General features: G+C 41.2%; 1 protein-coding gene across 3 annotated transcripts in view; it reads right to left on the bottom strand.

Moving 5' to 3' along the window:
• Positions 1 to 1642: 1642 nt before the first annotated feature.
• The window catches only part of EML1 (EMAP like 1), a 124875-nt gene continuing 106006 nt past the window's right edge, over positions 1643 to 20511 (bottom strand). For 2 of the 3 annotated variants that reach the window (XM_060271907.2, XM_035106186.3), the window contains exons 10-22: positions 20006 to 20101; positions 19075 to 19209; positions 17447 to 17546; positions 16229 to 16383; positions 15370 to 15495; positions 14756 to 14887; positions 11604 to 11671; positions 10064 to 10152; positions 7862 to 7959; positions 5901 to 5988; positions 5569 to 5664; positions 5140 to 5270; positions 1852 to 3875 (exon numbers count right to left, since the gene is read on the bottom strand). In XM_060271907.2, the coding sequence (XP_060127890.1) occupies positions 3750 to 3875; positions 5140 to 5270; positions 5569 to 5664; positions 5901 to 5988; positions 7862 to 7959; positions 10064 to 10152; positions 11604 to 11671; positions 14756 to 14887; positions 15370 to 15495; positions 16229 to 16383; positions 17447 to 17546; positions 19075 to 19209; positions 20006 to 20101 (1440 nt within the window). In that variant the 3' untranslated portion in view covers positions 1852 to 3749. Of the gene's footprint in view, positions 3876 to 5139; positions 5271 to 5568; positions 5665 to 5900; positions 5989 to 7861; positions 7960 to 10063; positions 10153 to 11603; positions 11672 to 14755; positions 14888 to 15369; positions 15496 to 16228; positions 16384 to 17446; positions 17547 to 19074; positions 19210 to 20005; positions 20102 to 20511 lie in introns of all 3 variants that reach the window. The other variant, XM_035106158.3, reaches the window with a different exon arrangement.

Here is a 20511-nt window from a genome sequence, read left to right as displayed (position 1 = left end):
ACCACCGAGAAGGCCCTCTGCCTGGTTCCCTGTAACCTCACTTCTCGCAGTGAGGGAACCGCCAGAAGGCCCTCGGAGCTGGACCTCAGTGTCCAGGCTGAACGATGGGGGTGGCCAAGGCCGTTTAGGGCTTTAAAGGTCAGCACCAACACTTTGAATTGTGCTCGGAAACTTATTGGGAGCCAATGGAGGCCTTTCAGGATCGGTGTTATATGGTCTCGGCGGCCATTCCCAGTCACCAGTTTAGCTGCCGCATTCTAGATTAGCTAATGAGTGGGTTTCTGTGGGGAAAACTCCAGGACCAAAAAAAATAAAAAATAGTGCTTAGATACAGAGCTTTAAGGAAGAGACCCATGCCCTCTCTGTTGCATGCTTGAGCACTATTACTCCTCCTCTTGAAATTGTTTTATTTTATTTTTATATAAAAAGGTAGCCAATGTAATACAGAAATATGCTTATAATGTCTATATTGGTCCAATATAGTACAGAGGTACCTCGGTTTAAGTACACAATTGGTTCCGGAAGTCTGTACTTAACCTGAAGTGTACTTAACCTGAAGCGAACTTTCCCATTGAAAGTAATGGAAAGTGGATCAATCCGTTCCAGACGCGTCCATGGATTACGCAAACTGAAAGTACTCAAACTGAAGCGTACTTAAACCGAGGTATGGCTGTACTGGAATACAGAAGCTGGGAGGAAACAGAGAAATTCATCTTTTTAATCTTTTTTTTATAAAAACAAGCAAACTTGGAACCTTAAAAGTTTCCACTTGGCAGTTCACTAGGCACAGTGCCAAGACTACCACTGGCCTCAGGATCACACTCTTGAGTCTGGATATTGGGGAGGGGGCCTTCAGTCCTGGGAGGAACGTTACTGCACTTTTATTCATTTAAATGCTTCCATCAGGCACCCCCAAACTGTATGTGTGCTATACATTAAAAGAAAATTATATGAAAATGGTGTATCGCTGGCATTTAACCCCGACCAAACTAGCAAAAATGTATAGGACAAGCTCAAATGTTTGTTGGAAATGTAAGGAAAAGGAAGGTACCTTTTATCATATGTGGTGGAATTGTAAAGTGATAAAGAAATTCTGGGAAATGATATATTGAACGGAAGAAAATGTTTACAATAACCTTTGTTAAAAAAAACCAGAAGCTTTTTTGTTAGGAATTGTAGGTGCAGAGATACCGAAAGAATTGAAAAGATTGTTTATGTATGCTACTACGGCTGCTAGAATGCTTCTTGCCCAGAGCTGGAAAGACGATAAGATACCTACCTGGGTGGATTGGCAGACAAAACTATTGTACTACGCAGAGATGGCAAGATTAGCCGGCAAAATCAGAAACCAGGAGGATCAAAACTTCAATAAAGATTGGGACAAATTTATATTATATTTGAAAGACCACTGTAAACACTTGAACTCTTTAGCAGGTTTTAAATAACTCTTGCAATGATACATAGATTTTGGATACAATGGAGGACAGTAAACTGCATGGATTTCTAATATGCAATTTAAAAATTACTTAAAGAACCCACGGATGGGAGGAGGGAAGTCCTAAGATTTGGAAGAATCTTGTGAATGTTGTTGCTTTTTTACTATGAATGAATGTAAAACAAAATAAAAGTTATTTAAAAAAACACTTGATGCTTGTCAAAATCAAGGATTGAACAGGAATTAGAAAATATAATCCATGCTGGTAAATCTGACATCGAGATTTTCAGAACATTTTATCCCAATTTGTAATTGAAAACACACAGGAAATGTTGTTGCTGTTGCTGCGGCATATCACAGCTTCAATGCAGAATTTAATCCATGCTGAGTCGTGCAACATAAACAAATCAGAACAATTATGCTTGATGCATGATGTTTATTGGTGTCCTGCACTTTCAATGTAGCAGGTTGAAGATGTAATAAAAAAAGCTTCAAAAACTTATTAAATCTTCATCGAAATAACTCTCAACAACCTGTGCTTCAGAGCTCAATTAATTCACATGTTCCTATCCTTTATAAGAAAAAGAAGAAAAAATCTTTCCTGTTGAGCTTTACAGAGCCTGCTTACAACAACACTGCTCATTTAAAGTCTTTAGATACATTCCCCAATGTAAACAATAATTTTTCAGTCTGTGTCACAATCAAAACGAATAAGGCCTTAACTATTTTATGCCACCCCCCACTCTTACTTCATTGCAAAACACAATCTTATTTCATACTATAAATGTTGACCCATGCAAAACACACAGGGGGGCAGGTGGAACTTATGCACTGCTGTGTTGGGCACCCCCCCCCCATTTTGCTGTCCCAAATGGCTGTATCGGTCGGAAGATGGAACAAGCTTGCTCTCTGCTTCTCCTGAAGAAAGGGTGGAAATTGTGGGAAAGCAGATTTTGGCTGATCGTTAGGTACTTTGCTGATACTCATAAAAACACTGCAGCCTCAAGAGGATACTTGGGTTGCTTGTGCAGTCCAGGTGGTCTTCTTAGCAGTTATTTGTGTTTACTTCCCCATCTCTCCTCTGCAGGTTAGTGGTACGCTTCAAAGGATCCCTTTATATTTTTGTCTACTTGACCTTAACATTTGAATATACAATATCCATAAGCAATAGGCAAGTAAAGCTTAGAATGCTTTACTATTTCTTATGAATTGCTAATTTATTTATTTTTTACACGCGTATAAGGTAGTTGTATTCATGCTGATCAATATACAGATTAGGGTTCACTCTATCAATTGAATAACAGAGGTGTGGCCATATTGGTTCGTTATTTTTCCAATAAGGAATTGTGAACATATATGTGAGAAGATTTCACCTTGAAAACAGATTACCTGAAGCTGTAATCCCTGCTGAGATATTCAAGTGAAAATTGCTTGATTGCAAAAAGAAGAAGAAGAAATATTGGTACGATCTAGCAAATGCTTGTTCCACTGAAACCAGTTAAGACTCAAGTCGGTTACAAGTAAACCCCATTCCAGTTTTTCTATGGAAGTCAAGTCTTAACCAAATTTTGCTAGATTGTACCCTTGAACTATTAATATTTTGCTATGCCAGGAAAAATTGCAAGTTAACGACTATTCCAATATTCACATTATTTAAACAATTTCTTTACTATGGGAGCAAAAAAAACAACCCAGAAAGCATTGCTGAGTGAAACATCTGTTTCATTTCATAAGACAAACTTACGCAAGTCCCATTAAAATGACTACCATGGAACAGCCATGCTGAGTGGCTTGTTCACTCTGTCTTGTTGAGCCTGGGTTAAGCCTTTCATACAAATTCTTTGCTGCTGCCATCTATGGGAATGCCATCAGTATTCCGACTATAGATATTCTAACTACGCAGCTAGACAGCACAAAGTATAAATAACGAAACTGTGAAGCACATGTATGTAATATTACAATAAGCTTTTTTCTGACTATTTAATAGAAAAGTCCTGTTCATATATATTGCATAAGCATCCAAGTCAATACTTCATTTTAGACTTGTACTGCTTCATATGTTGTACAACAAAAAGAGCAGTAATGATGTGTTGCTGTTTTTATTTTTTAAAGTGATACTTTATGAATTACTGAAATAAGTACGGCAGCCAGCCAAGAACTTAGCTTTCCTGAGGTTTGTAAGGATTTTAAACTTAAAAATCACAGTGACTAGGCTAGACGGCAACCGTTGTTAACTCTTACATACACAGTGCGTACAGAACTTCGGTTCACGGCCAGTCCTTGGTTACACATGTATGTTCGTACAAGGTTTACTCTAAATGACTCGCCACTGCATAATACTGGTATCTTTTCCACCTGTAGAAATGAGATGAGTATCTTCATATAGAAAGTCAACGTTGGTTACATGACTACTGTGTCCACCATACACATGACTTGGAGCCTGAAAGACATTGTGAAAAGGGAGGGTCATTAGCAATGGGAGGGTAAACACTTACAACAAAACAAGTTACGGTAACCAATAGCTGTATGCCAGATGACAAAGAAGTAATGTCAAATTGCTTCAATCAACCAAACCACAAAAAATTGGGGGGGGGGGGGGGAGAGAGAGAGAGAGAAAGAAAGCTATTCATCCTGTGTTTGTTAACACTTCCCAGCAAAGACACTTTGGACAACACTCATTTTGTGTGGTCTAACTGGGGGGAAGTACAGACAGCAACCCGTGCTGTTTCTGACAAGGTGACAGATTTTATCCAGCTGTTTGCAGTAGGCTCATGCAGTGTGCAAGCGGAGTACACTATCCCATGATTGTGAAGAGCAACTGAAGTGATAATGTCTTATTGGGCTTGGTTGTTTGGGGGGGGGCATGTACCGTATTTTTCCGTCTATAAGATGAGGTTTTTTACCCAATTTTTAAGGTCTAAAAACGTGAGTCGTCTTATCCACGGAACATAGCAATTAAATATATAAATAAATATGGAACTTGCTCTAGCAGTTGCAGCTCCTGGCGGTGGCGAACTGTGGGGCCTCCATTGTCTGCTTGCCTCCTCCCACTCTGCCCGCCCTACAGCGGGGGGGGGGAGGGAGGCTGTAGGCAGTCCATTTTTGCCGTGCAGTGTCTTCGCGCGGCTCCATTTGTGTGTGGGTGGCACAATGTTACACAGGAGGAGTGCGGTGATTGAATTAATACCCCCCCCCGCGCCTTTAACATCAGTGAAACATCGCCCCTTGCACTTCTCCTGTGTAACGTTGCACCGCCCACACACAAATGGAGCCGCGCAAAGACGACACACAGAAAAAACAGACCACACACGCAGCCTCCCCCACTCAGCCTCTGCCTGTAGGGTGGGCAGAGTAGGAGGAGGCAAGCACACTTAAAATGCCCCGTGGGAAAGGAGCTGCCGCTACCAGTTGGCCGCAGCCAACTGGAGAGGCAGCGCTTTTCCCTATCTCTCCCTCTGCGCCTTTCCTGTGGGGCATTCTCAGAAGCAATTTGTCAATCATCTTCATGTTAACTTGCATGAAAGTTTCAATTATGATAATTATATGTTTTACGATAGATTAACTTTCCCCTCAAATCTCCAATAAAATGGTTAGCAGCAATAACATCAAGAAAAACAAATTACAACAATTAATCCTTTTAATTGATGGCTATTTACAAAATAATCCTTTTTACAACTGCAAGGATAACGTGGCTGGTATCTTACCCTAAACTGTGAACATGGATAAGAGAAGAGGTGCACTTTGCCAAAGTCATCACCGGTTGATAACAGTTTTCTCCCCTGCGAGCGGCAGACAGCATTGATATCTGTGCCATCTGAACCTTCTGGCCACACACCTGAAACAAGAGTGAGAACTTCTTTACTGAAATGTTTGGGATGAACCAGACAGAGGGGCTTCTCGGCAGTGGCGCCCTCCCTGTGGAATGCCCTCCCATCAGATGTCAGGGAGATAAATAATTACACAACTTTTAGAAAACATCTGACGGCAGCTCTGTATCGGGAAGTTTTTAATGTCTGACATTTAATTATTTTTTAATATTTTGCTGGAAGTCACCCAGAGTGGCTGGGGGAACCCAGCCAGATGGGCGCGGTATAAAAAATAACATTCTTATTCTTATCCTATAATATACTTACCAAAAACATGGAATCCTAAAGTACAGGTGTAAGTAACCCATTCTATATCTCTAGTGGTCTCAACACTTACTACTTGTTTACAAGCTGACGGAACCCCTATAAAATAAGGGAAGGAGAGAGAGAGAGAGAGAGAGAGAGAGAGAGAGAGAGAGAGAGAGAGAGAGAGAGAGAGAGAGAGAGAGAGAGGACATCAATTATTAACTTGTACAGTAAAGAAACTTAGGAAACAAAAATGAATGTCTGCTCTGCAGTGGTTTGTTATTCATATTAGGACTCCATTAGCAGCCAAGAATGATCCCTGTACCAAGGGCAGAATACTATTTGTTACTCACAGTATAGGATTTCATAGTCTCCTGAATTAGACACAAGGTACTGAGAATTAACAGACCAGTCCAAGTGAGTAATGAAGCTGGAATGACCCTGTAGAGAGAGATGCATTATATTAATTCCAGCGACATAACATCCCCTAATAGAATTACACTGGAGCACATATAAAAAGCTGCATGGAAAGGCACACTGAAGCTTTGTTTACATTCGAAGCAGTGGGTGACCTGTGTTTGGTAGCAACCCAGGTCACCGTATTGGAACCATAGGCTCCAGTCCAACGTTCTGGGTGCCCTTTGGGCTGGGAGAAAATAGTGGCACATGCCTCCCAAAGTTCAGTTCACATGGAATAAAATCAGAGGGGAGGATGTTCCCAGCTCAAATGCTGTCTGGGCTACAGATCAAAGCACAAAAAGGTAACAGGCATCAGTATTTAGATACGTCTTTACAACCCTAAAGAGAGGGACGTGGGTGGCGCTGTGGGTTAAATCACTGAGCCTAGGGCTTGCCAACCAGAAGGTTGGCGGTTTGAATCCCCACAACAGGGTGAGCTCCTGTTGCTCAGTCCCTGCTCCTGCCAACCTAGCAGTTCGAAAGCACATCAAAGTGCAAGTAGAGAAATAGGTACCGCTACAGCAGGAAGGTAAACAGTGTTTCCGTGTGCTGCTCTGGTTCGCCAGAAGCGTCTTTGTCATGCTGGCCACATGACCTGGAAGCTGTACGCCAGCTCCCTTGGCCAATAACACGAGATGAGCGCAGCATCCCCAGAGTTGGTCACGACTGGACCTAATGGTCAGGGGTCCCTTCACCTTTACAACCCTAACAACCTATCCTTCCACTGGTGGAATTGTCAGGGGAACTGGGAACTTCTAGACCAGGCATCCCCAAACTGCAGCCCTCCAGATGTTTTGGCCTACAACTCCCATGATCCCTAGCTAACAGGACCAGTGGTTGGGGAAGATGGGAATTGTAGTCCAAAACATCTGGAGGGCCGAAGTTTGGGGATGCCTGTTCTAGACCCTATACCAATGTTAAAGAAAGGTTTTATTTGCCTGTTATATAGATCTACTTTTTAGCCATCTTGACTGTAAACTACCATGGCTTATTTTCAAGGGATGTCTTATTTTTTTCCTCCTCCACCTGCCGCGGCCGGCATTGCTGCTGCGCCTATCACTATGTCTTATTTTCGGGGTATGGCTTATATTCCTTGAATGCTTAAAAATCCTGCTATGGCTTATTTTATGGGTATGTCTTAAAATATGAGAAACAGGGTAAGTATATTGAATAAGAAAGCCTCCTTAGGTAAGCGTCAAGGGTTCAATCTCTCAGTTGCTAGTGATTTTACTGGAACGGAATTGAGACCACATCTCAGAGAGAGATAGCTGTGGGCTAGTCTCTTGCAGCTAAAAGAACAAACTCCAGACAGGAGTTTTATGTTGCAAGCAGGTCATCCAGAACTGATTTTTCTATCTGTGTGAATGGCATCTGAGCTGCACACACACTTTTTTTAGCCTTAGGCTTCTGTAGGTATTTTGCTGTTTCCTATCCAGACCAATGTGTGGTCCTTGATAGAATTTTTCCATGCTGTGTTCCTCGACTCTCTCCCACCTCAATCCTTTTGGGTGGAGGGCAAAATCCATTTCCAGATGGTGTATTTTTGTTGTTGTTGTTGTTTTAATTAACAAAGAGGTTTTCAATATTACCAAACTTTTCACACAATAGTCTTCCACAAGAATATATTGTGCAAGTTTTGGAAATAATTTTGATTGTATAAATATCTAGCATTGGAGAATGAGTAGTGTGTCTATAGAATATTATTTGTTAAAGTTGTTTTATAAATGTTTTGAAAGGGTTGTTGCCATTTCTGAACCTTTGGGGATATTAAATTAAATCACGAAGAGAATGTTAAACAACTTTACAAAAAAGGGGGGGCTGGAGATGATTTTTAAACAATTATGTGATCACTTACTGAGCATTTGCCAATTCTACTGTATTTCCTTCCATTGTCATTAACACTGTATATATAAATACAATTGTCATGAGAACCTATTGCCAAGAAGTTGCCATCTGCAAAACAAAGAGAATACATATTTTATCATAAGGCTGAAATCGCATTGATTAGGAAGAAGCAACACCCCTCGGGCTGGAATTTCAGGAATAAGATTAAATGCAAAACTACTTCCTTGTTTACTTATTCAAAACAGGGATGGGGAACCTGTGGACCTAGAGATGTTGCTGTAGTTAATGCTACTGCTCTGAACTTCCAGCTGCAGAGTTGCAAGCTGGAATCCAAGAACCTCTGAAGGACCGGATGTTTCCTATCCCCGACTGAAAATATCTGCGCCCTACATTTCCTCACATAACTCTAATAACAGAAGATTAATAATCTAAAACATCAGCTACCAAAATATTTAAAATACTATGTGCAGCATCAGAAAATCAACAATGCAGCATTAGTGGAATCAAAAGTTATTATTAATAAGTGAAGAAGTTTGGACTGCAGCTCCTATCGCCTCATACTGGCTGTGTTGGATGGGAGGTGTGGCCTCCGGATATTTTGGGCTACCAGATTGGGTGAGGTTGGTTAAAACCAGTATTGTAAGACACGCATCTACAAGCCGAAAGCCTTCTTAAAATAAGGTTTACACTAGCTCCTGGAAGATATTTAAAGAGGAGTGACATATCACTCTTGGGAGGGAATTTCAGAGCCTAAGCCCAGCCACAGAAATGTCTTCTTTCTGGTCCCAATCAAGCTCATTTAAGGAACATTTGAAATTTTTGTATTTACGTGAATTTTTAGGATATATTGGGGGGGGATGCATGGACCAGGATAGTGGCAAGGCTGCTCTTTCATGTATGTACCTCTCCACATAGGCTTAAAAGAAAGAATCCGAGAAAGCCCTGTTTCGGGTGCCACAGCCTGGCCTTTATACCAGTGCCTATAAAAAGCAGGACTCTTTCAGTGGCAGAATCTGTATTGTGGGATTCTCTATATAAGCTGCTTGCTGGCCTTCTCCCCCTTTTGGCAAGTGACTGTACTGATAAGTTGGCGATGTGATTGTACTGGACTATGTATTTTAAATGTTTGAAAATGATGCCAATAAAGGTTTTGATTGATTGATATAAGCTGTTTCAGGAAGCCTTTCAAATAGTGGGCTGAGGTGACTGATGTATTAATTAATTAATTAAAGTATTTTAATGCTGCCTTTCATAGAAAATTCCAAGGTGGAGCACAAATTTAAAAAACCCATTAAATACATTATTAATTTGTTCTATGCCGCCATTTTATGATTTATTTTTTGTTAATATTAGCCATTAAAGTTATTTAATTGGGGTTTTGATCTGTTTTACACATGGAAGTTCCTGCCAACCTAGCAGTTTGAAAGCACATCAAAATGCAAGTAGATAAATAAGAACCGCTACAGCGGGAAGGTAAACGGCGTTTCCATGTGCTGCTCTGGTTTGCCAGAAGCGGCTTTGTCATGCTGGCCACATGACCTGGAAGCTATACGCCGGCTCCCTCGGCCAATAATGCGAGATGAGCACGCAACCCCAGAGTCGGTCACGACTGGACCTAATGGTCAGGGGTCCCTTTACCTTTACCTTTACACATGGAAGTTTTAGTTCATATTTTGTGTTAAGGACCCTGTCAGGGCGATTAGGCAGAATATAAATGTATACTTTTGGTGATAATAACATGGAATATAGCACAAGATGGAACACTTTCCCCTGAAGCCTTAAACAAAATTCTCTTTCTGTACACAGACACTGTGACATGTTACATGATTCACATGCTTTTCAAATGTATTCCTGAACACAATACATGAGCTGCATCCCGGCACCACAATAAAATTAAGTGAGCTGACTGAAAAGGTCAACTCACAGCGCCTTTGCCATATTAAAAAGAGCTCCTGTAAATTGTCAAATTAAGGAAACCACAGGTCACTTTAGCTGGCCCAGAGTAGGCTTCAATTTTTCTATTCAAGAAAGAGAACATTTAAAAATGAATCCACCATTAAGCTATGCAACTTTTTATCTCCAGTGATTAAATACACTGACAGCAAAAGAATAAAATAGAGGACTGTGATATTTAGGGATCGGCAAACACTTTTGTATACAGTATTCAGTGCCTTTTTTTGTTGTTCAAACAGCTGAACAAAGAATGCCAAACCTGGTGAGTAACGCATTGTGGAGAGCTGTTCATTTCCGTCTGTATGTACGGTGACCAAATCTTTTGTTTCGGTGTCAAACACAAACCACCTGTTGAAAACAGTGGGAGGAAAAGTCAACAAGCTGTATAGGATAGAACCGGCGAGGGGGTGAAGTGGGGCAGTCAGGGATCCCAGTACGAAGAAACATAGCAACAGCCCTGCTGGATAAGACAAAGGGTCCATCTCCGATTCTGATCTAATTCACAGAGTTTCCAACAAAGGAGAGGCATCTAAGCGTATTCAGCTGAACAGCAGAAGCCCCCTTCAGTACTTTCCCCTCAATGCAGGAAGGCTAGAGTGGGCAGAGATAGAGATGATGGGATAAGCAAGCACCATACCTGCCGTGGATACATTTTACTGAATGAACTCGAGTTCTAAGTATTATGAGAAGCGAGAAAAACTTGTCTTTCTGCAAACCATGTGCTTCTTTTATAAACCTCGATCATGCTACCCCTTAGCCCCCCGCCCTCACCAAACCATTCTCTACGTCCAAACAGTAACTTTGTGTGGGGACCAGAAACTGAACAATGAAAGGCAAGATGGCTTTGTTTGTGACAAATACTAAGTAGAAGATAAACGAGAGGCGTTTTCATCATTATAACATCAAAATATATTATCAAATGTTATCAAACTGTAGCTCATTGAGACAGGATTAACAACATCTGACACACGGGAAATATTTTGCTGGTGCGGAATATTTTCCTTTTACAACTGCAAACCGCTTTGCACCTTGTACTAAGACCCTATGGGGTGGAAAAGTCTCCAGTGCTTCATATAATGAACGTATGTCAATTTCCAAATGCAATATTAGGGAAGCTTGGCAGTTCTAGCCTTACTTGCTAAAAACATGTAACATAAGCATCCTATGCTAGATTACTCTCCAAAGCATCGCAAACGTCTTATGCCAAGAACCCTCTTCAAATTATCGTAATTTGTATGGGAATATTTCCCAGAAAACCCACATCATTGGTTTTAGGTGGCCCTTTGAAAAGAAAGACGCCAGGGAGAAAGGGCAGACAGGAAGTGGACTTTGACAATGGGAACTCTTTCTGAGTCATTCTGCTCCATCCTTTGCATCATTTCCCTGCCTGAGATATTTCTCCAGGAAGTGAAGCACTTCAAGGAGTGGATGGACATTAGGAAGAGAACATTTTTGATGAAAAATTATGAAGGCTGTCCCCATGAGGGCAGTGGCGTGCAGTGAGCGGACTGGGGGGGGGAACTAAGCTAGTCCCATAAATGTCCCTGGTAAATTAGAGTATTAAAATATTAAAGCCTGGCGCCTCCTTTCCAAAGCCCAGGAAGCTTTTGCAAGAGAGGCGTGATGTTCACACATGCGAGACTGTCCCATCCTGCTCGCTAGCTGGCGCATCTGGCTCTCACTGTTCCCCTTTGAAAAGTTTCACTGCGCGCCTGCATGAGGGGTTATATGTATACATATCCAGGGGTTTACGGATGCCCACTACCCAAAGCAAGTGCCCCTGCTCTTCTTATTCTTACCTTCCAGTTAGTGTTCCTACTGCAACCACGGACCCCGAAGGATGGAAACCAGAAGACTGTGCTGGATCCTATGAAGTTTAAAAGAAATTGCATATTTATAGCAACAGTTATAGCAATCTGCAACAATAATGCATATTGGAATGGTTAAGTTTCAAAGAGCTCAGTCTATTAGGCACTTCACCTGTGAGTCCTCTTTGAAAGGAATGGGGCTTATGCAAGAGGCATTTTAGATACATAAAGAAATACACCGATGTGGCATCCATGATAGATATAAAAAAGCAGCTGGAAGAGGAGACGTGTGCAGAGGCCAGAGAAAGAACTGAGAGTGGAGGAGAGTCCAATTTGGGAGCACCTGGTAAATTCACAAAATTTCCAACCTGCTGTAGCCTGAAACTGGGTGTGTGCAATGCAGCTGATGGGACACACAGCTGTGGGCAGCCTGAGGGTGAGAGCCAGGAGACTGAGTGGGGAAGTGTGTCAGAAGAAGGAATTTGGCCGTATTTATTTATTAGCAATTTGCATTTTTGTACTATTTTGTTGTTGCTGTTTTAGTTTTCTGTACACCACTCAGAGATATTTTTAGATATTAAGTGTTAACAGAAATCGCCCAAATGAAGGAAAACACATTGATGATGATGATGATGTCTTCTAAAAGTTGTGTAATTCTTTATCTCCTTGACATTTGAAGGGAGGGCGTTCCACAGGGAGGGCGCCACTACCGACAGGGCTCTCTGCCTGTGTATATGAAATATACACAATATGTAATGCATTGGGATGAAGAAACCTTGGCTACAGTTGGATGGCTTTAGTTTGCTTTAAATTATACTGTTTTTGTTGTTGTAACCTGCCCTAGGTGAAGGTTATGGAGAAGGGCAGACAGGAGATCTTAATTCTAAACAATAACAACAAAGTGTAGTGTATTTTAATTGATTTCATTCCTTTGCTTTTGTTAACTCACTTAAGAGACTTTTTGCATAAGCGACCAGAATATTATGGTTATTATTGGTGGGTGATAGTAATAGTAATAAGTAGTAGAACTGTTTTCAAAAAGGAGAACATCTTTCAGGAAATCTGCCATTCAAGAAAAGAAATGCTTCCTTCTTTTTAAAAGCGACTGACTTGGGAAGCAGACTGCAGTGGAGGTGCCTGGGTTTCCCAAGTATACTTAGGAAGGCTTTTCTGGGAAAAGCTCTCTAAGACAGAGACACCTCTGCAGGCCTTGGGAACCCCTAGTGGTGCTTGGGAGAGAACATGGGAATCTACCTCAGTATCTCCTGAAAGGTGCTAGCACACAAAATTGGCTTCTGCTGCTCAGAACAAATTAAGTATTTGCCTTCATCAGCACCATGCTCACAAAGTGATTGATGGACATTTATTCTATGGCCACAATCTGTGACAGAGTTAAGCCCGTTTAAGCCCAGTGACTTCAACTGCCCTCTTGTTAGACTCACATGGCGGGGACTAGGAACACGGTCACCAGCTCTGCTCATGGGCGTAGCCAGGGGGGGGACAGGGGGGCAGCTGTCCCCCAAGATCAAGTAAAACAATAGAAATGCTTAACTAACTGACCAAACACGTCGGTCCTACCCCCCAAAACAAAAGTCCTGCCCCCCTAACAAAGTCCTGTGTCCCCAAACAATAAACCTTGCTATGCCCATGGCTCTGCCCCACAATACTCTGAGAGTTGGGAACTTTTATTCTGTTATATTGTTGTTCCATCAGTGTACTGACAGTGTTTATATGCTGGGTTGTCTCCAAAACAAGCCCTCTTCACAGTTACAGTATATATGATCAGCAGATGTGCAAGAACCCCAAGGTTTACAGAAGTGCAAAATATGTTCAGGAGGAAAACAAACAAACTTCAGGGGCATCCCCCACCCTCAAAACAGCCCAGTGAGGAATGAGCTTGTTCAGCAAGCATGAGATACAATACCATACCTCATGACCACCATTATTTCACAACAGAATTATTATTACCACCTTTGTCCCAATGCAACACAGATCAATTTTGAAGCAGACCTATTTATTATCATCCAGGCACCGAACCATAATTGATCAGATAATTTCTCATCTGCAAAAGCAGTTGATTCCTCATAGACTATGGAAGGTCACCCTCACCAGCATAATTTGAGATTTGCCAAACTGAAATTTACTATTAGCGGGCTGAAATGTAACTTCAGAAATGGCCAAGGCTCAGTAGGTATATCCTGCTTGGAGGAATGCCTGTACAGTGCTGCACTGGATGGGATTTCAAATGTTAAGAGTCTCTCAAGTTGAAGCATACCATTCTTGAAATAAAAACTCATCCGTGTCATCAGACTCACAGCGGGTAACGTGATATTTGCTCAAACTGCGTTTGGCTATTGCTCCAAGCGGTCAAGTAGACTACGCAAGCAGACAGGGGCAGAAGCCATTATTGCTGGGGGGAAACAAATGAGCCGCCTGGTTCCAATCTTTCGAAAACCGAGCGACACTGCTGAGGGTGAAGCTCAGCTACAGATTCCTTTTGCTAAGCCAGCTGTGAGAAGGTGCAGTAGAGGCTTGTGATAGAAAATTACCAGCAAGCCACCATTCTCAGGATTCTTTGGGGGAAGTCAGGACTATTAACTTGGTATAAAAACCAATATAATTCTGCATTCCGAAGAACAAATTCAAAAAGCAAGATGTAAGTTCTTAAATGAGAACTGACAAGCCTAAGAAACACCGCAACATTAATTCCATTTCCACTTCTCCCAAAGCACCTTAATATCAGAGTACCATTACCCTTTTCTACAAGTTTAGACCAGAGTCTTATTTAGTTGTTGTCAATCAGTACTCATTCAAGGACCAGTATAAATCCCCATTTGTAGGTTTTGTAGGCAAAACTGTATCCTTGCCATGCTAAGACACTGTTAATGGTTTGTTTCTCCCCCAAGCTCTGACTTCCTGTTACATCCAAGCTAAAGCGTCCACGGCCCCTGCTTCAGAGGTAAAACTAAACCAGGAATTGCAACGTTGCTCTCCAGTACTAGCAAAATAGAAGAAGTGAAGGGAGGGGGTAGATCAGCTTGTGCACACTAAACCGTTAACTACAATTTACCTTGATGTCTGAACACTGCCATTGTGGTTGTTAAAGGTGGTGGGGTTGGGGTTATGAAAAAAGGATATCATACCTCTATAATTTTGTTCCAGATCGGACGATGACTGATGGAATCCCAGAGTGTAATGTGTTTGTCTTGCCCACAAGTGAAGAACTGAGGTTTGGAAGGATGAGCTGTTAGTCCCCAAAGCTCATCAGTATGACCCTTAATAAATACAGCAATATTTCATCAGAACATGAACAACAGAACACTGTGAGTTTCTCTAATATTTTATTGGCAATGATTGGGGGGGGGCACATACAGAATCCTTCTGCGTCTTCCTTCAAATCCCGCTTCTGGTTCCTCTTTTTCATTAATAGCTTTGCTTAACTCTTATATTTTCATCCGCAACTGAAATGAAACCTATGCGGATGTAACTTCACTTACTGATATTTGCCCCACTGCCCTTCTCCTCTCTCCTCTTTCCTTCTCTACTGTCCAAACTGAGTTTGTAAGCTTCGAGGGACAGCGTCCTGTCTACCTCCCATTTCATATGTCATGTGACAGCAGCAATTATGCATTCAGCAAGCTCTCAGCTCCTCCGGAGTACAGATCAAGGAATTCAGATTTTTTTAAAAATGAACGCTATGATTTTGTCTTTTAAAAACTTTGGTCTTAAGAAGGAATGGGCTCAAAGAAGTACTTACCTGGGTAATGGGAGAAAAGTCTCCTGAGAGGGAACCTTGTAGAACAAAATTTCGAGTGGTGCCGATTAATACGACGTCACCTTTCCCTTCTGCTATTGTTCTTATTGGCCCAAATTGCTCTGGAATCTATTTTCAAAATTCAAAAGCATATTGGTTAATCAAGCTGGCACATAGTTCCCCCCCCCAAGTGTACATTTTCTACAGTGCTTTCCTCGGAAGGTGGTGGACTTTCGTTGGAGGTTTTCAAGCAGAGGTTGGGTGGCTATCTGCCATGGATACATTAGCTGAGATCCCTGCATTGCAAGGGATGACCCTCGGGGTACCTTCCAATTCTATGAAAGATATCTATTATTTTCTTTGCACAATTTGTTGTTGTGTGACAGGCTCTATTATTCTTTCTACTCAAGTGCCATACCACTCTACCAAGTATTGGAAATACATGAGGCCAGTTACAGTCCAGGGCTGTTTAGTGAAGGCAGGCAGAGAAAAATAAAGGTATCAATTTGGTGAGGTGAACAAGAAGGAGAGGTTGCATTGAAGGGTTTGCTTGTTTCCTTTCCCTCTCGTGATTCAAGCAATGTAATATATTTCAAAGTAGAGAACTGTGCTGGGCAAATGTCTGGGATGAGTTCCAAAATTCTCTATCTATGTATTCAAAATTTATGCATTCTATGACCCTTCTGATATTACATCATATTCTTAGTCTGAGGACATAGGCATTAGCCATGAGAAACAGTGATGTCCATTAGAAGTTGACGGGGTGGGGAGAAGCTTTTTCAGGATTCGAGCTGCAAACAAATGAATCTCTTTTCAAACAGGAAATGTTAAGGTGTCGCTTTTAAAAGATTGATGACATCACCTCTGTTTTGTGAAGTTTTTGGTAATTCCCGTTCCAAGATATTAGCTTTCTGTCTTTTCCGCCTCCAGACACAAGTGTTCCGTCTCGCAACATACAAAGTGCAAAAATGCCACCTTCGTGAGCTCCTTGAATTGCAGAGCTTATTCTGTTGGTACCTAGATATGGGAAGAAAATAAGTTATTAACCAAGCAGTATATCTTATTTGGCGATTCAGTTATTTATTTATTACGGCAAGTCTGTTTTGTCACATATGAAACTCCCTACTGAAGTTCATCTGGTCTGCAGTTTAAGGCAGCTGCTTAAGACACACCTTTTTCAGAGGGTGTTTGGAGGAGGAAAGACCTGATTAGATAAACGGATTAGCTCCTATTTAGAGTTGTTATGCTATGCATTTTAAGAACCGTAATATTTTTAAAAAGTTTATATATTTTAATACATATTTTAATAAACTTCTTTATTTATTTGGTTGTAAACTAACCTGGGCAGTTGTGCAAACGGTCGTATATAAACCGCAGAAATAAATACATAAGTAAATAAATACGGTAAGTACTATTGTGGACACTGAAATATACCTTTCGTCTATACCAACAGGTTTAAGTTGACCTGTAGATATTTGTGGCTGCAGTTAGTCTTGGAGCTTATTTCTTAAATGTATCCACAGAACTTAATTAGCTGTTTAATTTGTTAAACCATGTTTGTAGTAAAGACTGAAACATGCAAGATGTCTGCTATCAATCTAGGACCATGTCAAATGTTTTGCAGGTGATTATTTTCTGCTTGATTTTTTCCATGCCTGTTCGCTACCCGCTCTTGGCAGGTATTTTAACGCCATTTTTGCCAATCACCATCAAAAGGCTGACAACATGATACCAGCTAATCAGGAATCCCAAAGCCAGCATGATGTAATTATTAGGCCACATAGCCAGAACCACTTCACAAGATTGCTTCAGAGTCAGGGCAATGCTTCCTCCCCTCCCTCAGAAAGGGAAACATTTTTTGCTCCACTCGAACCTTCCATTACTAAGAAGTAGCATACTTTTTTGCAGGGGCAATAGCGTTCACAGAATATATCCCACCCTCCAACTGATTCTGAATAAATTCTATTTCAGTTTCTTTCCAGGAAAAATTAAATAAGCACTTGCTTAAATCTAGAAGAAATAACTCTTAAATCTATGTCATATGTAGTCATTTACTGTTTTATAAGCTTATTCTTCTTACCTTTTCCCCATACTAAGATATTTCCGCTTGAGTCTCCAGTAATCGTATCACCGTTTTCAGAAAACGTCACACACAAAACAAATTTTGGCTTTTCTTGTTTCTGTACGGTAAGAGATTTGGTATATTTATAATAATCACAGGGGAATAACATATTTGTGATATATGTTTATTTATTCAATTTAGGTAATTTCAAAACCGCATGCTTACCACAAGATAAAAATCGAGAGAAATAAGTAACACTCAAGAGATTGCAACTTTTACAGATTTTATCAAGGTATGTTTACAAATTCTTGAAGTACTGTATATTAAATAGAATACATTGCACATATGCCTTATCCATGCCATAATACACCTGCTGAATAATGCATTCATAGCAGCTAGCTTCCTTTCTGAAGAAATTCCTTTAAATCAAAACTGCATTTAAAATACCTGGTTGTGGAATGTACAGTTTTGTTGTTATTTTAAAGTAGTGACATTCCAGATTGTGTCCCTAAAAATATGGGGGAAAGAAGTCACATTCCACATGCTTGGCCCGGACTCAACAGTCAACTGTAGGTAGACCCAAAGTCATGCAAATGGCCAGTTGACAAATAGTTTGCAATGCAGCAACAGTAGCAGTTTGCAGCTGTTTGAGAAACACAAGCCACAAAGTATCACTGAACCTGTGGAACTGGCTCTTGGGTACATACAGTGGAACCTCGGTTTATGAACACCTCGGTTTACGAATTTTCGGTTTACGAACGCTGCGGACCCATCTGGAACGGATTAATTCACCTTCCATTACTTTCAATGGGAAAGTTCTCTTCAGTTTATGAACGCTTCAGTTTATGAACAGACTTCCGGAACCAATTACACCCATGCTTCGGGTTAAGTACGCTTCAGGTTGAGTACTCGGCGGACCCATCTGGAACGGATTAATCCACTTTCCATTACTTTCAATGGGAAAGTTCGCTTCAGTTTATGAACGCTTCAGTTTAAGTACTCCGCGGACCGTCTGGAACAGATTAATCCACTTTCCATTACTTTCAATGGGAAAGTTTGCTTCAGTTTATGAACGCTTCAGTTTATGAACAGACTTCCGGAACCAATTGTGTTCATAAACCGAGGTACCACTGTATTGGATTGTGCACTATAAAGATACCATCCTTCAAAGAATCACAGCCAATATTCTAAGATGCTGGAAATATATACAAGTTTTGACTAGAAGAGCAAGTGTGATGAATCAGAGTCATATTTGTAACAGTAGGTAATGTCAAGCTTTTACCCAAGAACAGAGAGCAACAACTCAAATTTGAGTCTCCAGCTGTTTTTGGACTACAACTCCCATCATCCTGAGCTAGCAGGACCAGTGGTCAGGGATGATGGGAACTGTAGTCCAAAAACAGTTGGAGGGCCAAATTCTGGAAACCCTGGTCTAGACCATGTTGGATGAATCCTGACATGGGTAGCTTCTCCTTCAGCACTGTGACCTGGTGACACTAAGAGGACAACAAGACCAAAGAAACAACACTGGGAGAAAGATGGGTGAAGTTCTTACATTGATTTGAACCAGCCAGCCCATTCTTTGGCTACAGGCTTCTTCTATGTAACTCCTGTATGTAACCCCCATGAACATAAGCACTTGTTACCTCAAATAAGCCTTGCTTTTTAATGAGAGAACTTCCTTCAAGCGTCCAAAAATAAAGATGCGATTTCCCACAAGTAACTATTATATTAGTGTCTGTAGGGTGAAAATCAGCGGCAAATACGGCTTCGTTAGAGCACTAGAAGGAGGGAAAAATTATTTCAACATTTGCAAAAAAATAGACATGTCAAAATGCCCACAGACAACATTAAGAGCACCAATAATAAGCTCCTATGCTTTGGAAGGATGCCAAGTGCATTGTAATACATTGATCTGTATAGATATAGGCCAGATATAGGAGACTCTTGAGAGTCCCATGGACTGCAAGAAGATCAAACCTATCCATTCTTAAGGAAATCAGCCCTGAGTGCTCCCTGGAAGGACAGATCGTGAAGCTGAGGCCGAAGAATTGATGCTTTTGAATTATGGTGCTGGAGGAGACTCTTGAGAGTCCCATGGACTGCAAGAAGATCAAACCTATCCATTCTGAAGGAAATCAGCCCTGAGTGCTCACTGGAAGGACAGATTCTGAAGCTGAGGCTCCAATACTTTGGCCACCTCATGAGAAGAGAAGACTCCCTGGAAAAGACCCTGATGTTCGGAAAGATTGAGGGCACAAGGAGAAGGGGACGACAGAGGACGAGATGGTTGGACAGTGTTCTCGAAGCTACGAACATGAGTTTGACCAAACTGCGGGAGGCAGTGCAAGACAGGAGTGCCTGGCGTGCTATGGTCCATGGGGTCACGAAGAGTCGGACACGACTAAACGACTAAACAACAACAACAAAGAACAAAAGAGGGAGGCTGCTGGACCACACTGGAGGCCAGCAGCAATGCTTACAAGATGTTACAATGAATATGGCACCAATGGGGTAGGAGAGGGAACAAACCCGGTGGGTTTCAAGTAGCGTAAAAGCAATCTCATTGCAAAATACCTTGACATCTGCTAGCTTTTCTTCTCTCTGCCAGTCCCACACTGAAAGCACATGGTCATTGGAGTCATCCACTGAACAAAGGTTACTCCCTCCATTCTGAAATAAAACATGAAATATCTCACTGGAGGAATGCACCAAAAAGTGATTAAATATCATCACAGATTCTAATTGGAAATGCAGTTCTCTAGGAGCCACTCCTTATGCAACCAAAACAGCACCATCCACACAGAAGAGGTGTTATTGGCAGGTTTGAGGAAAATAAACAAAAAATTGTTTAACAAATAATAATAATAATAATAATAATAATAATAATAATAATAATAATAATGGTAAATTTATACCCTACCCATTGGGCTGGGTTGCCCCAGCCACTCTGAGTGGCTTCCAACATAATATAAAAACACAACTAAACATCAAGCATTAAAAACTTATTGATACAGGGCTGCCTTCAGAAAGTCATGTAATTGGTTATCTCTTTTGACATCTGATGGGAGCAGGGCCGGCTC

The sequence above is a fragment of the Zootoca vivipara genome, chromosome 1 (genome assembly GCF_965207765.1).
Source record: "Zootoca vivipara chromosome 1, rZooViv2.hap1.1, whole genome shotgun sequence".
Taxonomy (NCBI): Eukaryota; Metazoa; Chordata; class Lepidosauria; order Squamata; family Lacertidae; genus Zootoca; species Zootoca vivipara.
This window is presented reverse-complemented; position numbering and strand designations above follow the sequence as displayed.